The 18,587-nt window shown below is 39.1% G+C and overlaps 1 protein-coding gene across 5 annotated transcripts in view; it reads right to left on the reverse strand.

The window, feature by feature from the left end:
* Positions 1-14,329: 14,329 nt before the first annotated feature.
* LOC139149703 (homeobox protein OTX2-like) overlaps positions 14,330-18,587 on the reverse strand; it is a 36,784-nt gene continuing 32,526 nt past the window's right edge. For all 5 annotated transcript variants that reach the window (XM_070721578.1, XM_070721576.1, XM_070721579.1 and 2 more), the window contains one exon: positions 14,330-17,225. In XM_070721578.1, the coding sequence (XP_070577679.1) occupies positions 16,611-17,225 (615 nt within the window). In that variant the 3' untranslated portion in view covers positions 14,330-16,610. The remainder of the gene's footprint in view (positions 17,226-18,587) is intronic.

An 18,587-nucleotide genomic window follows, 5' to 3' on the forward strand; every position in this document is an offset into this window, starting at 1 on the left:
GAATGTCCTCTGTGGTTTTCTGTTTTCTAACATTGTCATACCCTATATTATTATACACCTGCGTCTGTAACCTATGGCGTTTCGTCGTATAGTAAGTTTCGGTATCAGAGGACGCGGAGTCCAATAACTTTGACGCGGAGTTCACTAACTTCAGGTGTTATTGGACGCTATTTGACCTTTGACCTCAAAACACCTTTACGTCAACACGAGGAAAAAGAAGAGAATATTTTACATTTTTTCCAAAAATATATACTTCTTAACATTCAGTTCTTCACAAAGTAAATCATGGTCAGTCCAAAACCGGTAAATTTGAGTGAAATTATGCTGCTGGCGTAAAATTTCTACCGCGTGCACTGCGCAGCGCGGGTTGAAATTTCGTTCTGTGCGCTTAGCGGACGCGCTGAACGCGTTCCCAGTCTGCTCGCGATCGCTCAGTGCAGTGCGCGAGAAGCATCCAAAAAACGCCTAAATTTCGACTTTTTTCAGATAAAATTGGACTAAAAAGGTGTATAATAATAAGGTTATTCCCAAAATACCGGGATTTATGTCCTCGTACATCGTACGCTACGGTATTGTCCTCGACGCTACGCGTCTCGGACAATACCTCCGCTGCACGATGTACTCGGACATAAATCCCGGTATTTTGGGAATAACCTTATATTATACATGATTGAAACAAGAAAAGGCTGTACAATATACTATCATACACGAATTGTTTACGCAAGCCCCTCCATTATAAGTTGTTTGTCTTCAGATATCTCTGATCGCACTTCAACGATAGGCTTACGTTGATTACTATTACAGTTTGCCTCGCTGGTCTGTAAATGATGAGTTTTTGTGCGGTTTTCATGTCAGATACATCTCCCTTTCCCGGTTTTATTCGTAGATAAGGAACTGGCATCTGCCGGCTGCTGACTTCACTGTTCCGAGCAATAAGAAGGCACGTGCGATAACAGATTTTTAGTGCAGGATTCGACGGGTGGTGACCACGGTTTGAGGTTTCCAAGGCCAAGTATGTATGTAAGTCAATCACACATACATGTACTCAGTTTGGAAGGCGAGTCGTAATTTACTTTGCCCTACCACTGATTTAAAAAAGTCTTGATCTATAAACTTTTTGAGAGTTTCAACGATAAGTTGACTTAAACATCTGTAGTTTTCCTTTAATAAACTCATCAAAAAATTGTCGAACATTCATTTCAAATGCGTTTTAGTAACTGTCGTTCATTCTGCGAATGGCAAACTACTACTGGTCTTTCTTGAAAAAATAGAAAAAAACTCAAAACGTTTTATTTTGATCCAATTGATATTCTCGCTCAAGCGACTCGGGCATTTAAGGGACGGTTCAGAATTTACTTCCACGGGGGCTGGAGGATTTTCAGGGGGGCCACCCATTTTTCCCAAGAAAAATTAGGGGGCCAGACAAAAATGCCACAATCTTTTGGGGGGGGGCAAGGAAAAAAAATCAATTCAATATTTGCCCAGAATTTCTGATCTCTACAAAAGAGAACCATAGACGCTACCTGGGTGACAGATAAACTCAACATGTTTAGTTAAAATCCTTTAGCTGCCAAATCGGTAATATTCACAGTGGTTTGTTTTATGCATCTACTGCAGTATCTTGTTCTCCTCCCTGAAGCGTCATGAAATGTCCAGTATTTAGCATGTCAACACAAACCATACAGTGAACAGTCAGGGTTGTTTTTGTTGAAAAGAGATCTCGGATCAAGTCCAGACTAGAATTCATTTGTCAACAATAACAATGGTCATTTATATTCACACTGGTATGTTGCTAAATACAGCATTTGGTGTTCTATGTAGTGATAGAATAACAAACAAATGCTGATACACAGAGATGAACATTGAACAAATGCTAAAAATTACAGCAAATGTCTTTTTAAGGTTGGGTTTACCTTGTAGCTTGTAAAGCAGTTGAAAGTTGTGTGATAAAGAATTGTTAATTAATGCAAATGTATGGAAATCACCCGATTTCTTGGCTTCTTTTTCCTCCCAATTTCAAAGTTTCCAAAGAATTTAACTTCACTTCGGCTGGGTCAAATTTTCTAAAATTTTCACATTATGGTTTTTAAATGCTATATAACAAAACGACTATCAATTGGTTTTGTTCGGCAATAAAGCTCTTACATTTTTAATAAGAGGCATTTTGAATAAGAGGCATTTTAATTTTGCTGATCATGATTTTAATCAATTATTAGCGTGTCAGTCTTTAAACCCCTACAATTTTAAAATGAGGATGGATAATGCCAAATAAAATACTTGTTTTTTTCTACATATACTCTCCCTTCAAGTGAAATATTACATTTCAGAAAATACTGTCTAGTTTTCAACTTAAATTAATTTTTATCATTAATACTAAAATTGAGGTTTTTACCCTAAATATACATCCACTTCATCCTTTGAGTAAACTACTGCTACCATACTAAACTTTAGAGTCTCTGCTTTTTGAAAATATATGGTATGAGGGGGTTTCCTTGTCATCTTTGATGAGAAATATTGCTTTAAAAAAAAAAACTGTGACATGCAGCTCCACCTTAATTCAAAACAAAACGACTTGCTGCTCTGCCTCTTTTTAAAGTAACATGGTCACGTTGGTTCTCTGGGATTTTGTCAGTGTCAGTGTCTGTGTCACTATCATATTCAGAACCAACACCATCATCATCACTCTCAATGACTCCAATGACAGAGGTTTCCAATTCAGAGTCACTGCTATCTGACTCTGACTCATCTGTGACATAAGTTGTTACAATATCTTTCCCTGACAGTTTTCTTAAAAATTGATTGAAGGTTGTGCATGTATATGTGCGTTATAATTTGAACTTTTCAGCTTTCAATTTTTTTGTTTTGGTAATTTATGTTTATCAAGGTATTTATCTAATTCTTTTACGTTTAAATTTTGAAGGTTCCCACTCAAGAGCAACTTTAACCAGTCATAGTCCTCGTATTTTTTATCCTCTCTTCTTTTCTGCTCCTTTTTTCTATGTTTCATTCTCATCAATTTTACCCTCTCTAAATTTTTTAAATGTTCTACATAACTTTTTACAGTGCTTACATCTACTATAAACTTTTTTGAAAATAAATTTATGGCCGTCTCATCTTCAAGTTGCTTTTCAGTGATTATTTTCTTAATGTTGAAAATAAAAATATTATGTATTACTGTCAAAAATATATGGTGAAAAATTTACAAAAGGGTTGATTTTCCAATAATCCTGTATGTGCATCCAGAAGATCATGTGGCACTGCATCAATGCTATGGTGTCGGATTGTTGAAATATTGTGTACACAAGAAATTTGCTGTAGTCCAAGAAGTGATCTCAGTGTGTATGAGGCTAGGAGAAATGTGGATAGGCTTACACATTGTGTATTGATGCTAATACTTTTGTGTCCCATTCATTCTGATATGTATAATCAAAGATTTCTCAGTGGCGGCTGGCAGAAAAGGCAAAAAAACAAATTAAATGTATTGTTTCGTGTCATCTGAAAACATGCGCATCATGACTTTTTTAAAATTAAAGTTTGTTAAAAAAATTTGAAATATGAATGCTCTGTCAATTTTGAAAAATACTGCTGACAAAATGTGAACTTTGACTTACACAGGGTTATCTGCATTTTAATATGAACATTGGATTGTGAATGGAATGAGCAGAATAACATGTGAATTCATGTTTTGGATAAGGTGTTTTGTTCAAGAAATGTTCTAAAATATTCCTCAGCATTGTTGCTTTCAGTGGCAGCTATTGGTTTTATGACAACCAAATTAGAAAAAAAAGAGAAAAGTAAAAACAAGCTGGCTTTCACCAATTTTAATTCCTAATGTTTAAAACTTTCACCGTGAGTCTGCAAATATTCAGCATCATCAAATGAAAATGTATGCTGAACTTGTGCATGTACATATCATGTACATCTCACTTTCCAGAAATATCTGGATATCTGCAAATGATGTACCATTAAACTTCAAGATATATATCACTTTGCCAATTATCTGCTCCTCTGATTTTCTGTTCACCATTTCTAACTGACATCTTTGCTTGTCTTTGTGTGCATCATATGTATCAGTGAGACATAACGAAAAGAATATTCATATTTAGTAATTAACTTTTCTTCAGAAATTGACAACCAGATATGTTTATTGCTACCCTTTCCAAAAGTGTGCCACTTGCAGTCCCTGCAAATCATTCTTTTTATAGTCACGTAACCCTGAAATGATTTGTTATATCATCGATTAAATGTCCACTACAGTTCCTGCAACTTGTTAGACTGGATCACAGGAGGGACCATGACTGGATATGTCTATAGTGTGTAAGCATGCATGTATATATTGGGGGCTATGGAAAAAAACAGGAAAGATGAGGGGGGCCATAGATTTTTTCTATAATTTACTAGGGAGGGCCGTGGAAAAAAATCACCCAGAAAATAGAAAATCCTCCACCCTCCCCCTGGAAGTAAATTCTGAATCGTTCCTAAGTAAACCCTTTCTTGCTCAATCGGAAATCAACGGGCAATCGAACAGCGCCCTCAACGTTGTTCATGTCATGCCTCGTCTTTTTTTTCGGTGAACCTCATATATTTGCCGCGATGTCAAAAGGACGACATTTATGAATGATCTGTTGCTGACATTTAACCTTATCAAACCGTCATATTTCATTTAAAAGAGAAGATATCATTTTATGATCTATGAATCAATATTGTCGATTACTAAAACTCTCATCATTCTTGTTGACCGCAAATTGTTTGCTTCCTTGGTTGGTTGCCCTGGCGACAGATTTACTGAGATAGCAAACCAGACGATTTCGATAGTTTGTAACTATAGTGTTTTTGATGTTTAAGAGCAATTCTAACGTATTTTGGAAAAATGGAGGGGAAAATACCGAGCAGTGGCTCTTCGTAACTACCCTCCTGCTAAGAAGTGAAAATTATACTCTTCTGTCGTTAGTTTTCTTTCACTCCCCCGTCAGGAAATCTCCCACGCTTTTTCTCTACCCACCAAAAACTCGCTACTACCCTCTCCCCGCCAAAATATGACTTAACTCTCCACATTACCAACAAACTGAATCATGATGACAATACGTCACAAACAGTATTGTAGTTTCTGACATTCTGACTATTGTAACTTTCCAACGGGATCGAAGCAAGTTCCTGATGTTATAACCGTCAGTGCTTCATGAACCGACTTTTTAGTGTGGTCGATGGAGTCAGGATATCTTCCTGTTCGTGCTTGCAAGATTATTCCGTGCAAGCTGATTAGTTTCAAATGGAGCGCTTTATCAGCGACGCTTGATCACCAATTATTGTTTTGCGAATTAATTATGAACGAATCTAATAAGGGACCAAGATTTCGGAAACCCACATCTTTTGTCTTGCTTTAAATATGCAAAATGTTAGCCGTTATGTTACCGATTTTATTCTCGTATACCATTATGCACGTCTTTGACGTCCGGATCAAGTTTTAAAATATTTCACATTCTTCAGTATGCAGTGAAAGCGTGACGAAGCAAAATACGCAATGTGTTCATCTAACAAAAAAAAAAAGCTTTTCGGTTTTACTGTCTGGTCGACTAATTAATTAGCCGTTCTTTGTCTAAAGCCGTGCCAATTATACACAAAACCGCTTATTTCACGACAGTTTGAACATCTGCATCTATAATCGACGATAACTTTTAACCTCATTATTTATAATATGTATGATAGTCTTCAATTGTTCAATCCTTAGTTACATTGACTGGAATAAACCATTCGTCTACAATTCAAAACGTTTGTGTCTATGTATGTATGTATGTATGTATGTATGTATGTATGTATGTATGTATGTATGTTTGTATGTATTTATGTATGTATGTATGTATGTATATATCTATGTATGTATGTATGTGTGTGTGTGTATGTATGTATGTATGTATGTATGTATGTATGTATATATGTATGTTGTAAGTATGTATGTATGAATAGACGGATGGTAGGATGGATGGATATATGTGTGTATGTATGTATGTATGTATGTATGTATGTATGTATGTATGTATGTATGTATGTATGTATGTATGAATAGACGGATGGATGGACGGATGGATGGATGGATGGATGGCTGGCTGGATGGATGGCTGGATGGCTGAATGAATGTATGTATGTATAGTATGTACGTTTTACAAACCTACACTAATACACTACACTACACGTACACTTATAAAATCACCTTAAAACCCAAAAAAATCACCACATAATTTTCAATCGTCAGGCCTTATCTTGATGAAGATATCGTCTTTTTTGTGCAAATTCAATATCTTAATACGAGATTCCGTCACCCTAGTAAATTGTGAGGGTAAAATTATGCTTAACAGAGTCGCCAGTATGTATGGATTTATACGGACACTATCATCACCAAAATATTATTATTATTATATACCGGTGTGATTCATCTCTCATCGTTCAACTTTTTTGTCAAATGAGAAGCAAATCATTTCTTCTGCGTCAGTAAACTGTCAGTTGTTGACCCCTGAAAATCAATACCTTGAGCGTCGGAAACTCGGGTCACACTCAAGGTGATTTTAGGAGAACCGGGCTTTTACTATGACGACCCGGAGAGATTTCTCATTGGTCGGTTGCCCGAACGAGGCGCCACGCTGTCCGCCGCTGCGTCTCCCCCATGTGAACCTCTTGCAAACATTTTCTCTCTAATTGCGTCACGGTCCCAAAATGTCATCTCGGCACGGCTTGCGCAGATCCGTCGTAACAGCCGCGGGTGGCGAGATTGAACTCACGAAAGATATGCCGACGACAGGTCATTGGGGAGATAACATTAAAAGTTGCTTTGTCTCTCGTCTGAAAAGTACAAGAACTTCAACCGGTAACCTTTACATCGGCGCTGATGTGCATTCCAATCACAATATTGAACAATAGATATATAGCCTCGTATATTTTTAATCGTCTGGATATGTAACTCAACTGAAAACATACCATCCCTCCCTTCTATGATGATGATGTAATTTTTTTTTCTACTTCTCAGGATATTTATATACGGCCTTTTGAGCTTTGCATTAATTCGCCATAAGATTGGGTCAGAAGACTGATAAATTGACTACAGTGGCGACGGACCAGAGTCTGAAAATCTGTTGACTTTTTAAGTTGTTACAAGGTGAACTTGATCAATCGGTGGCTAATACATCGGAACTTGCACATTTTTACACTTCAATCATGTTCATTTCAACCATGTATGAGCGAAATTCGCAACGATTCAGTATGCGTCTCGAAAGTGAAAGACAGCTCAAGATTTCCTACAGAAAATTTTCAACCGCTCTCTTTCATAATCAAGAATAAAAATGAGGGATCACTGTTACCAGAGACACAAATTACCTTAAATTTATCGATATTTCAAATTCAAAATGGCCGCTATCCCTTTGTATAACTCTATAGCAAAAACATTAAATTTTCAATTTTTCGCAAAAATAACAGGATGAGAATTCTGTTTACTTCAGGAGCTTTAAAATGAGCCCCCACAGGCAGTAGACCAGAAAAGCGTTTTGTTAACATTTGAAAGTCCATGTATTTCTGTCCCCTCAGCGCATTCTACATTAATTCCGATTCTGTCAAAAAAGGGGACACTATTATTTAAAATATCACTCACAATAAACTTTGACTAATTTGATGACCTATCACCCTTGTACTCCCAACCGCGTGCCCTTTAACCAGACTTAAACTCAATACGAATATTTTCTTTTTATTGACCATAAATTCTTGTTATCTATCGTATGATGTAACATTTTCCATTGTAGATCAGCTACTTATAGTAAGGGTATTCGTAAACTTTTGAAATCATTTCAAGTGTGAAATAAAGGAAGGCTGGCTCTTTAAAACTCTTATGGTTAAGTCATCTGTACATTCACTGATACAGATACCGGACTTTCAGAGATAGGGGAGAAAACCATCGCTTTGGCAGTATATAGACACTGCAGTTGTTTCTCCTTCTTGTGATATTTTATTTTCCACGAGAACGCCTTCACATATTAAAAGGCACGGGAGAGTTTTATTGCTTCACCTTTGTTTTGGTAAAAACAATATCAATTTTGTTCAAGACTTTGTATCGATACAAAGACTTCTGAAGAAGATACATGATAGATCTGCCAGCCACTGTACAAAGTTATGTTTTCAATCTCAACTATATGTTAATCTCGATGTTTCTTAGGATGTGTAACTGCAATGTGGTGGCTGTCCTACGAATTCAAAGTACCATTTTACGACATTGCTCGCGGGTTTTGAGTTCATGTCGCCGTGGTAACAACACGCCACATATGATAAGCATGCAGAGCGATGAGGCCAACCTATGAAGGCCCAGTAGCTGTAATGTTTGGTGATTTTTTCGCTATTTCTTAGTTATTGCTGTCAACTGTAGCTCACTGTTTTGCTCCCCAGAGCATATTTGAGATACACAGTATTCACCTTGTCAACTCAGCCTGTACGTATGTAATCTGCATTATTATTATTGACAAGTGAATTCTGGTCCGGACTGTACTTAAAATGTAAACAATAACAGTGCCTTTTACACGTGTAGTCGTCGTGTTGACAAGCTAGATAATGAACGTTTAACATGCTTTTGGGGGAAGAACAAGAACTTGCCATTGACAAAAGAACAAAAATAGTGAGAAAAAAACATCAACGGTCACAGCCACTGCCCTTTTAAGTACCTTTCTGACGACAACACATTGTATTATCTACAGCTACAATCACATTTGCTTTCGCCTACCTGATATTTAAACCCAATGAATATGAATTCACAGTGAGAACACGGGAGCTTCTTTCCTTTACGTTGCGTGAGCAAATCTGTAATTTCTAAACCGTAAATTTTTATCACCATAGGGTAACAATGAACTTTTATCAGATTAGGAAAGGAAGGGATACTCCAATGTTTCCGTTACCAGGGACTAAGAATGACTAACTCTCCTTATATACTCTACCGGGAAATTAAATTTCTGTTTTGACTAAAAAGACGTTGAAATAAAAACTATTTGTGACAAGCTTCAAACTGACTGCACGTACGCCGCGGACTTTTGAAAATAAAATAATATTTCGAGATTCTGGAAATCAGTTTTCAAGTAGTGATGTAATGGCGCTGGAATCAACTTGGCAAGCAGACGACATCAAGTTCGTTACACTGTCAAAAGTTGCTTGGATTCAGGGCTGCTAACGTCGCCGACACTGTCCTTGTAAATTAAATTATTCACAGTAAATATTGACAAACTTTGGTTTGAAGTGCCCTTTCTAACTATTTTTTTTTACGTATCAAGTTTGTGATGGGTGGTTTTTATCGACAATAATATATAGGTCATGACATTTCACAGTTGTTTGAGTTTTTATGGCGATGTAGCATTTCTGCATTTATTCCAGCTCATTAAAATTTATTGTTCTCTCGATGTCCAATAAACCCGCAACTGCAATATTCAGGGTCTAACTGTAGAATTATTCAGAAAGTTTTCTTTTGAACGGTTTAAATTTTCTCTTTTTAATCTTCACCATCACGAAATTTCTATCTGACGTGTTCGGAAAAATTCACATAATAGATCAAGTCGTCCTCTATCTACATCGTTGGACTATTGGTGGCGCTGTCTAAACAACCTTACATGCATAGCCGTCCGTTGTCGGCGCTTTTCACATGCTCTGCTCGACTTCTCAGAGCAGTGCGCTCTTCGGTGAGCAGACCACTTTCCGCGCCGACTGTCTGCGTTGGACCAGTTTCCACCATTTCGATGAGTGATCTGTGAGGTTGCATCGACGGACTCGCATTTGTCATCGGGGGAAAAAAACTGTGCTCACAAATGTGACACTGATTTGAATAATTGCTCTGGCTACTGTGCGTGTAAAAGATGTTTTCATGAAAATCTCTGCTTTGAAAGCAGACAAAGCCCAGCTACGGCACCGGCTGGGGGTAGTCCGACAACAGCTGTAACGGTCAACATAATTGGTGGCAGTGGAAATCCAGCGATTTACTAACCTTTAAAGTGCCTCTCAGGTCTCGCATTATGTTAGCAAAAGTCTAAGTGGATTTCGCAAATTGTTGACTATAATAAAAAAAAACTCCGTTAGTTTGAACAGGTAGCTGCTACGACAGAACCCGAACCCGATGTCGATCCCGATATTGTTACATTCACTCGCGACTCGATATAGAAACGGTTCATTTTGTTTCCCCGCGTCAATAAGATTACGCAGAGATATGCCGATTTATTTGCTATTTATAATGTTTGATATTCTGTCACCATTTTAGCGGCAGCGTTTCACATAGCGTTGGGCACGTTAACAAATCCTGTGGGCCGGGGCAAAAAAAAGCTGGCCAGCCTGGTAGATTTACAACTGTTGAAATGCTCTGTTAAGAATAGCGTGCTGGAACAATATGGTGATATTATTGATAATAGCAGGTACGTTAATCAGTCAATTGAAGAGTTTTCACCAGAAGACATAATATACCAAAATGCGGTGAGGTGAGCATTATTAAATGAAAAAAAAACTTTATGCCTGCGAAACCAGTGCCCCCTCTCCGTGACCGGCGAACAGTCAAAGCCGCACCAAAGAAGATTTGTAAAATACGTGAAGAGTCGCGGATACTGATACCGAAACATGCACTTTGTTCTGAACCATTAGCTAACCTATGCCGTAATGTGATTTTTCTTTTGGCTAATGCCAACCAATTCCGCGCCGGATTAAAATGTAAACTTAGATGTAGATTTTGACGAGGGTTGAATGTTTGTGTCGGCTCTGGCGAGGGAGACTTGCAGTGGAGCTGACCCAGTCAGAGCTACACGTTTGATGATGCAAGTTACAAGTGTACGAAGAGCGAGCTTAAATATCCAGCATTTAATGAAATATTTAACATGATATAGTGATAAATTCTCTGTATGTAATGATCGACGTAGGGCGTGTGGACAGGCGCGGTAATCACTGCTTTTTTTCTTTCTTCTTTAAATAACCACTCATTATAGAGTAAGGTCTCTGCGAGCGAGAACAAATCGGGGTTAAACGGCTGTGCACAAAAAAAGCTCAACAACCGCTCGCGTACAGGCAACGAGGTTGACCCGGGTCCGATCAACAATGTCGAGGATTATTTCATGTATCTACTGTGAGCAATTAACCCTTACACCGTAAAGCAGATGATGGAACCTTGGAATAAAAAGAATTAATTTTTAATTCTGTTGAGTTTGCCAGATACAACCGGAGCCATCGGGCAGTGTATCTTCAACCAGAAAGATAAAAAAATCGCCTCAGAAAAAACTTCTTTTTCTCCGACGAGCAGAGGGCGATAGTCAGAGTCACGCTTGGTTTCAAAATGAAATTGGATGAGTCAACGGCAAAAAGGCAGTCATCATACCAGAGTGAAAAAAAAATGAAATATGGATGAGGATTTGGTGTCATTTCATGTGACGAATACGTAAAAATACAAACATGCGCCGGTTTAATGGACATCGATCATCTGTAATTAGACGGCAATCGACAAACAGTTCCTCCAGGTGTGGTCCAGCGCCACCAGTGGGGGCGAGGCACGTGAAGAACTCGAGAACTGTTGACGTTGCTCTCTCTCTCTCTCTCTCTCTCTCTCTCTCTCTCTCTCTCTCTCTCTCTCTCTCTCTCTCTCACAGCCTCTGCGAGCGAGTCACGTAAATGTGTAATATGCACACAGCAGCAGCATCGACGTCTCCTCAGTTAGGAAGAGAGGCGATATTATTTTGGGTTACAAATGGGACAAATTAACTTTCTCTAATTAAACTTTGAATTTCGCCGATATTAAAATGTGACATCCTGCTCGATGTTTCAGCTAAACCGCTTTAAAAATAGGTGTAATGTCAATGAAACATTCGATTTAACAATTTTTGATTTCTTTTATACATTTTATGGGCCACGCAGAAAAAAATTAGTAATATGAGAAATCTAATAATATTTCAAAGTATTTTAATCCATTCAGCTTGTAACATGCCAGCTACATATACAGACAATGTAAGTTGATATATTACAATTATATCGGGCAGGGGTCGAGATTTTTTCTCTATCCCACACTAATTCATATCACGTCTAACCGGCTGACGACAGATTAAAAAACAATTCTTTTATCAACACGACAATGCGCAGAACATGCAGTGCGCAATATGTGAAATGCACAACATCTGACGCCCCGTCCAGCTTAACTTCGAATGAATACATGACGAAAGTCAGTAAAAACAAGATTAAATATTTTTCTCCTCGCTCGAATCCAAAATCCAAAAATTTCGACTTTTTTTTCACCATGACACCGTAGCGAGCTGTGGAATTAAGAGACAGACTACAATGTAACAAGGGCACGAACAGCAAATAGGTGTCCCCCGACGATTGAAAGTCGGGCTGTGGTAGTAGCTAGACGAATGTGAGCCAGTCGCAGGCGTGTTTGAACTCTTTGGCGCATGTATCAACCATCGAGCTCGCTCGCCTGGGTGAGTCATGGCACGACACTTCGCAAATTGCGAGTGATATCCCTTGACACTGACACTGGAAAGTCACTTTGACTTTGAAACATGTAAGACAAGGGGTATTGATCTCAGTCGAACGAACGCAAAAGCACCGAAGAGAGACAAACCGAATAATAGCAAAATTCAACATACTGTGGACGTAAATAAAATCGTTACCATATTTGTATTGCGAAATGGAGAAATTGAGGGAAAGTGTGAGGGACATAAAGTTACGCACGCAATTTCGTATTGTTAAGTATTTTAAGGGATCTGGCCCGTAGATGGCAATTGTGTTGGCAAGGGGAACTCTCTGTGGGGGAACAATCTCAATGTAACGAAGCTTGAGGGGACTGCTTTACCTACGCACTCGTAAACATTATGAATTCACAAAAGCGACGCTTCGTAGCTCTTGGGTTTATGCGTATGTTGGCATCTAGCCACTTTTGAACAATAAAAAAATTGTCGAGCGCGAGATTTTACTGCGGCCATGCCATTGGTTCGACTTTTGTTTTATTGCTGTATGTTTTTGTGATCATTTGAGGGGAGGAGGGAGGCTCGAGAAAAGAGAAAACAAACAAATAAACGTCGGTTTCTCTTAACGCAGAGATGACTTTGCATAGGCAGGTTTATCCCCAGTCAGATACTCACAGAAGGATCGCCACTGTGGCATTTATCTGCACAGGCCACGCTCAGCATGAGAATGGGTTGCAATACATCAGTGTATTTAACCGGAAAGGTGGAAAAGAGAACGAAACAGCTGTACTTTTATGACGTCACTGTCAACTGTTGTGACCACCTCGGAAAGCCCCGTTTCAATTTTCGCTCGGTCCAAAGCGTGCAACTACACCGACTGACTCAAATATCCACTGATTAAAAAAAAAGCATAATTTGTTTCAACATTTTGTAACTCTAACCGTGTAACTAGCCATTGTAAGACTTCTAAACCTTGTCCAGAATATGGGAACAGTACGAAAAAGTAGAGCTGAATACAATTTAGTTGGCATGGAATTATGTGTAGTATTAACCTGTTAATATAGCATTGCAGTGACCATTCTACTTCACTTTCCTGGCCCTGTCCGACCGACATTTTTTACTTGTTGTATTGAAAGAGATATTCAATACTCAGACGACATCTATTTTATGTGTAAGTGATTGTATTCTGTCGATTAAGGGGAGGGGGCGTTTCTTTTCTGTCTCACTCAAAACCTAACATTTCAGTTTCCCGGTGATGCAGTGGAAATGATGTAAAAACTACAGTATTTGTTTTCCGTTTCCCAGATTTGACCTCACGTGTCACCACTGCGCCGCCTACCGGGACCACGATCGCTGCAGTGGTGGAAATCGTCATAAAAAAAACACGGTTGTACGGGGATTAGTGGTATTTTTGGAAAAAAACGTTTCTGTTCTTGGATGACAAGCTGAAAATAGTCACGCTCCACGACATAAATCAACGTGGATAGTTTAACATCATACTTAGTGGCACGGCTGACGTACACTTCAACCCGTCCTATCTGAGCTGCAACCGAAGAGGTCATGTCTCCTCTTTGGGGTTCAACTCCCGTCACCCTACATTTTTCAGCACTTGTATCCACACTACACACAAACATACCGTTCGTACCTGCTTTTTTTTCTCGCCGAAATGCAATTTTTTTTCTCTCTGTATCATCCCCCTTCCGACAAAAATTAAAACGTCATTGGTGGCTTTTTACATCATCAAGTTCAAGTTAAAAATCAATTTGCAAAAATCTTTGCCCGGGGCGTAGGGGAAAATAATCCCTCATGAAAGAGACCTATCTATTGATTTCACAATTCACTCAAAATCGCAACCACTCTGTAAAAACAACATGACGGCATAATTGATTTTACTTTAAATATATTTTTTATTCCTCATGTTCACTGTCAAAGGTCCAGACACACAAAACAAAAAAATTCTTGAGCTTTAAAAGGTGCCTAAAATCAACTTTTCTTTTCACTGAAAATTCCTTAAAAAGACAATTCGATGGGAACAAATAACTGCAGTACGAAAAACGAAATTAAAATTTCTACTTTGAAATTTTTTTGCAAAAAAAAATAACATTATAACTAAGTATACTTAATGTATTTTTCAAGAGAAAAAAATAATTAAACTTTACGGGCAGTACAGGCGAAGAGAACATCCCGCGAAACTGGAATATTCTACACAATAAGCCCAAGAGTGACGTGGCCTAAAAAGGTCACTCTGGGGGCTTCATTCCCCAAAGAAATCACTGTTCTATTTCATAGTATTCTTTTGTTTTTAGAAAAGGGTAACATTTAACGTTACGTGTGCATTTCATCTGCGACAAAAAAAAGATCCAACCTCATCGAATCAAATTCTTCTTTTTTTAAAAATCACAACACCGTTGAGGTCTTTTTTTCATTTCCTCAAACGTTTAAGAAATGGTAAGGGTGTCAGCTTTTTGTGAAGCCAAAAAAAACATTTCATTGGAGCAAGAGATGAAAGTGACATTGCGTCCTGGTGTGGCGAGGTAGTCCTCCTTATGTGGCGAGAGAATGCTCCATTTTCCATAGGTACCTAAATCAGAAGAAAACTAGACTACTACTATTTTGTATATATACATTTTGTGAAAGCGTTCGGATTTAGACATTTAGTCACACGCAGTATAATATCAGCTCTTAACTCAAAGAAAGAAATATCTTTTTTTTTCAAATCGAGGGATTAACATTATTATTTTTGTACAAAAAAAGATGGCAGAAATGAAAACCAAGGGTAAGAAAAGTTTTCAAAAGACGCTACGAGAGCTTATTTACAAGCAGATCGGGTTTACAACTATGTAAAAATTAGTCTCCCCAGCTCCAGTATGATTGCGTCACTGTCTGTCGGTTTGGGCAGGAAGAGGCGAGAGGGAATTTTTGCAAGAGTAGTTTTATTTATTATTGCGACAGTACTTTACAAAAAAAGAGTTTCAAACGAGAGTTCTAACCATAACCTCTTCTGAATTGCCGACGTACGACGAAAGTACCCCGTGACAGACAGAGACGCCCCCCGTAGGATGTAATGGCAAGGCAGTGCAGTATTTACCAACTACACAACCATACGCCCCCTGCTTTTTTTTTTGTAATTATGCATGTGACATACAATTTTTAGAAAAGTTATTAAATTTTCTCAAGATGACAGTACAAGTTATTGACCTTCCGGATTGCAGATTACTTCTGGATGGCAAGGTAATCTCCGTGTTTCTTTTAGTGTAAAAAAGGGTGAACATTACTTGACCTCCTGAATATATTATTGAGATATCACGTAAGTAACTGGGCCTAAACAGCAAGACGGCGAGTTCCGACATCCGAGCCTCGCATGTACGTTCCAGATCTGCGCTACAAACAGCTTTTTAAACTATGTATTTAATTTCTACGATACAGTTCATCAAACTCAAAACTGACCAGCAAACCTCTAAGCTTACCGTCGCTACACCACTTGTTCTACATACTTTTCAAAATAGAAAAAAAAACCTGAAAACAGTTTCATCAACTCATAGATTATTTTTTTCGCAATATATTTCTATACATAAATTAACGAAATATTGCAGCCACAACACTTATGAAAATAGCAGAAGAGAGAGATTTTAGAATTGGAATCCAACCAAGTTTTTTTTTTAAATATTTATGTTGAAGAATAAAAATTCATTGAATAAATCTATCACCAAAATCATTAGATGTGTAGTCATTTGGTTTACAATTCCAATTGCGAGAAAAATTCACGCAGGCACGCATTTCTTCCCCCGAAGCCGTCGCCATGGAAACTGTCTCTTGATCAGTTTGGGTATTGATGACCACAGCTTGTCCGTTTCTTGGCCGCACCTCTTTGTTTACTTTCAACCGTCGTGGCTGTTGGAATGAAGGAGTTCGATTGGCTCAACGAAGCGGGGGAACAAAATTTCAGAAATCATACAAGAGTGCAGACCCGACGCCGTGGCGACCTGTGTAGGGGGCGTACATTTCACGAGATACGCGAATGTTGTCCCTGGAGTATTTATGCGATAATGCTGTTCTCTCCCCTGATAGTCAAACGCATATCAAAGCGCAAAGGATGAAATTCTCTTTGTTCATTTTTTTTAAAAAGTCGGTTCTGTCGATTCATCTCCTTGATTTCAATAATTTTTACAAGACTTGGAACTTCCACGACGAGCCGTGGTCTTTGCTTTCCAAGCAGCTCTCGGCGGTGAGTGAACTGTGCATACCCATTGAGCCCATGCTTGTAGGTGTTCCAGGGTTCATGTGATGGGTTGGCGCCAATTGTGACGGTGCTGAGCTCATGTGTGAACTCGACATGCTGGAGCTCATCTGGTTCAGAGTGGTTCCCGGCAACTGCATCGGTGGCAAATACGACGAGCAGTCGATATTACTGAAATAAGAAGACGGTTGGTAGTTCTGCGTGTAGCCCGACGCTTGCGTGTTGCCCATGGGATATGTAGAACGTTGCATACAGCTGTTACTCGTGCCGAGCGGGTCGTTCACTGGCGGTGGGGGGATGGACGCCGGGCTCCAGATCCCGTTCCCGTTGGATATATTCGACATGACGGGCGATTTGTACGGTGCGGTCATCGAACTCATGGTGGACATGGTGGACATACCTGCACTGGTGGTCGGAGGGGTGTCTCTTGGGGGTGGTGAACTTTTCTTATTGGCAGGTCTATTTTTGTTGGCATTGGGTCCTCCGTTCTGTTTTTGCTGTTCCTGCTGTCTGCATTTTGCTCGCCTGTTTTTGAACCACACCTAAGAAGATGAAAAAAGTAACAGAAATATGTTGAAATAAAGACGAAATAAAAGTGCAGGTAACAACTGTTGGCTGGAGACGACATATGGTCAGAGCGGTCACTCGGTATTTTTGTCAGCTGTCAATCAGGCGCCTAATGTAGTTTTAGCGCGAAAGCAAAACACTGTCGGTGTTAGGTGAGCAAATATCATTTAGGGACCTGCGCCAAAGTTTATTTAAATCGTTGACTTTGACTTTTCTAACAAAGATATCGAAAAGTCAACGAAGGAAGACCAAGTGCCGGGACAGGCTGGCACTTTTTTTCTTTGTTATTTTTCTCCCCAACGCCTACATCGATAAGAGCGAGGTGATAGGCAATCGAAGATAGATCGCGAGTCAATAACACCTCCAGTTTTGAACACATTTTTGCGTAACTACGGCTTCGCAGATAGGGCTAGCAAACGCCACAAGATAAACAGAGATATGGCCATCGCTTGTAGGGTTTCGCGAAACGCTGTCACTCAAACCGGGCATGATACAATGACCGCCTAGTGCCAGAAACAAACACCTCTTGTCAAAGCGGTGACATAATAGCCGAGGCAGGTACATAAACGTTAATGCATCGGCCGCATGTGCCTTCATTTCCCGGCGTTTCCGAGTCTATGAAGTGCCCGTCATTTTAGGAAAAAAAAGAACTTACAACATTTTTATTCATCAAAAATCAATAAACCTGGGAAATGCTGTCAACGGTCGATAAAGATGTGGACAAAACTGACGCAATTTTTTTTATTAATTAACGAAACCGTTCAGCTACAGGTGTCCTGTGCCGGGGGCTATGCGAAATGCAGTAGCGGCGGCTTAGCCTCTGCTAAGACGTTTGGTTGACTTCTCGAGCCGCAATTTGTAACTTATAATCCGTTGCATTACAGCAAATTACAAAGCTATTGTCATCAATAACTCAATCAATCACGATGATAACTTAAAGGGGACCGGGGAAATCGCGGCCTATCAATGGAGACCATTTTTTCGATAAATAAACCACCAGTCATCTCAAGGAAAGCACGCTTTCGTGCATGAAAAAATCATTCGATGATTGGATGTCAGGATGAGAAAAATGTGCATTTTTTTTCGATCGCTGCGATCAGCTGGCGGTGATTTGCGGCACTAGCCGAGAAGTACTCATGTTGAAGCCGTTGCTAACATACAATATATTTTCTCTGAGAGTTAACCATACAGATATGCTGAGATAGTATGTCGACTACCGCCGATGTTGATGCACGTGGAAACTGCCTCTAGGAATGGACAACCCTCCCCACTACTCCCCATCCCCTCTCTTCTAACCAACAGCAACTTGGACGAAGAAGCGCCAATGCTGGACTTTT

This window comes from Ptychodera flava, chromosome 14, assembly GCF_041260155.1.
Source record: "Ptychodera flava strain L36383 chromosome 14, AS_Pfla_20210202, whole genome shotgun sequence".
Classification (NCBI taxonomy): Eukaryota; Metazoa; Hemichordata; class Enteropneusta; family Ptychoderidae; genus Ptychodera; species Ptychodera flava.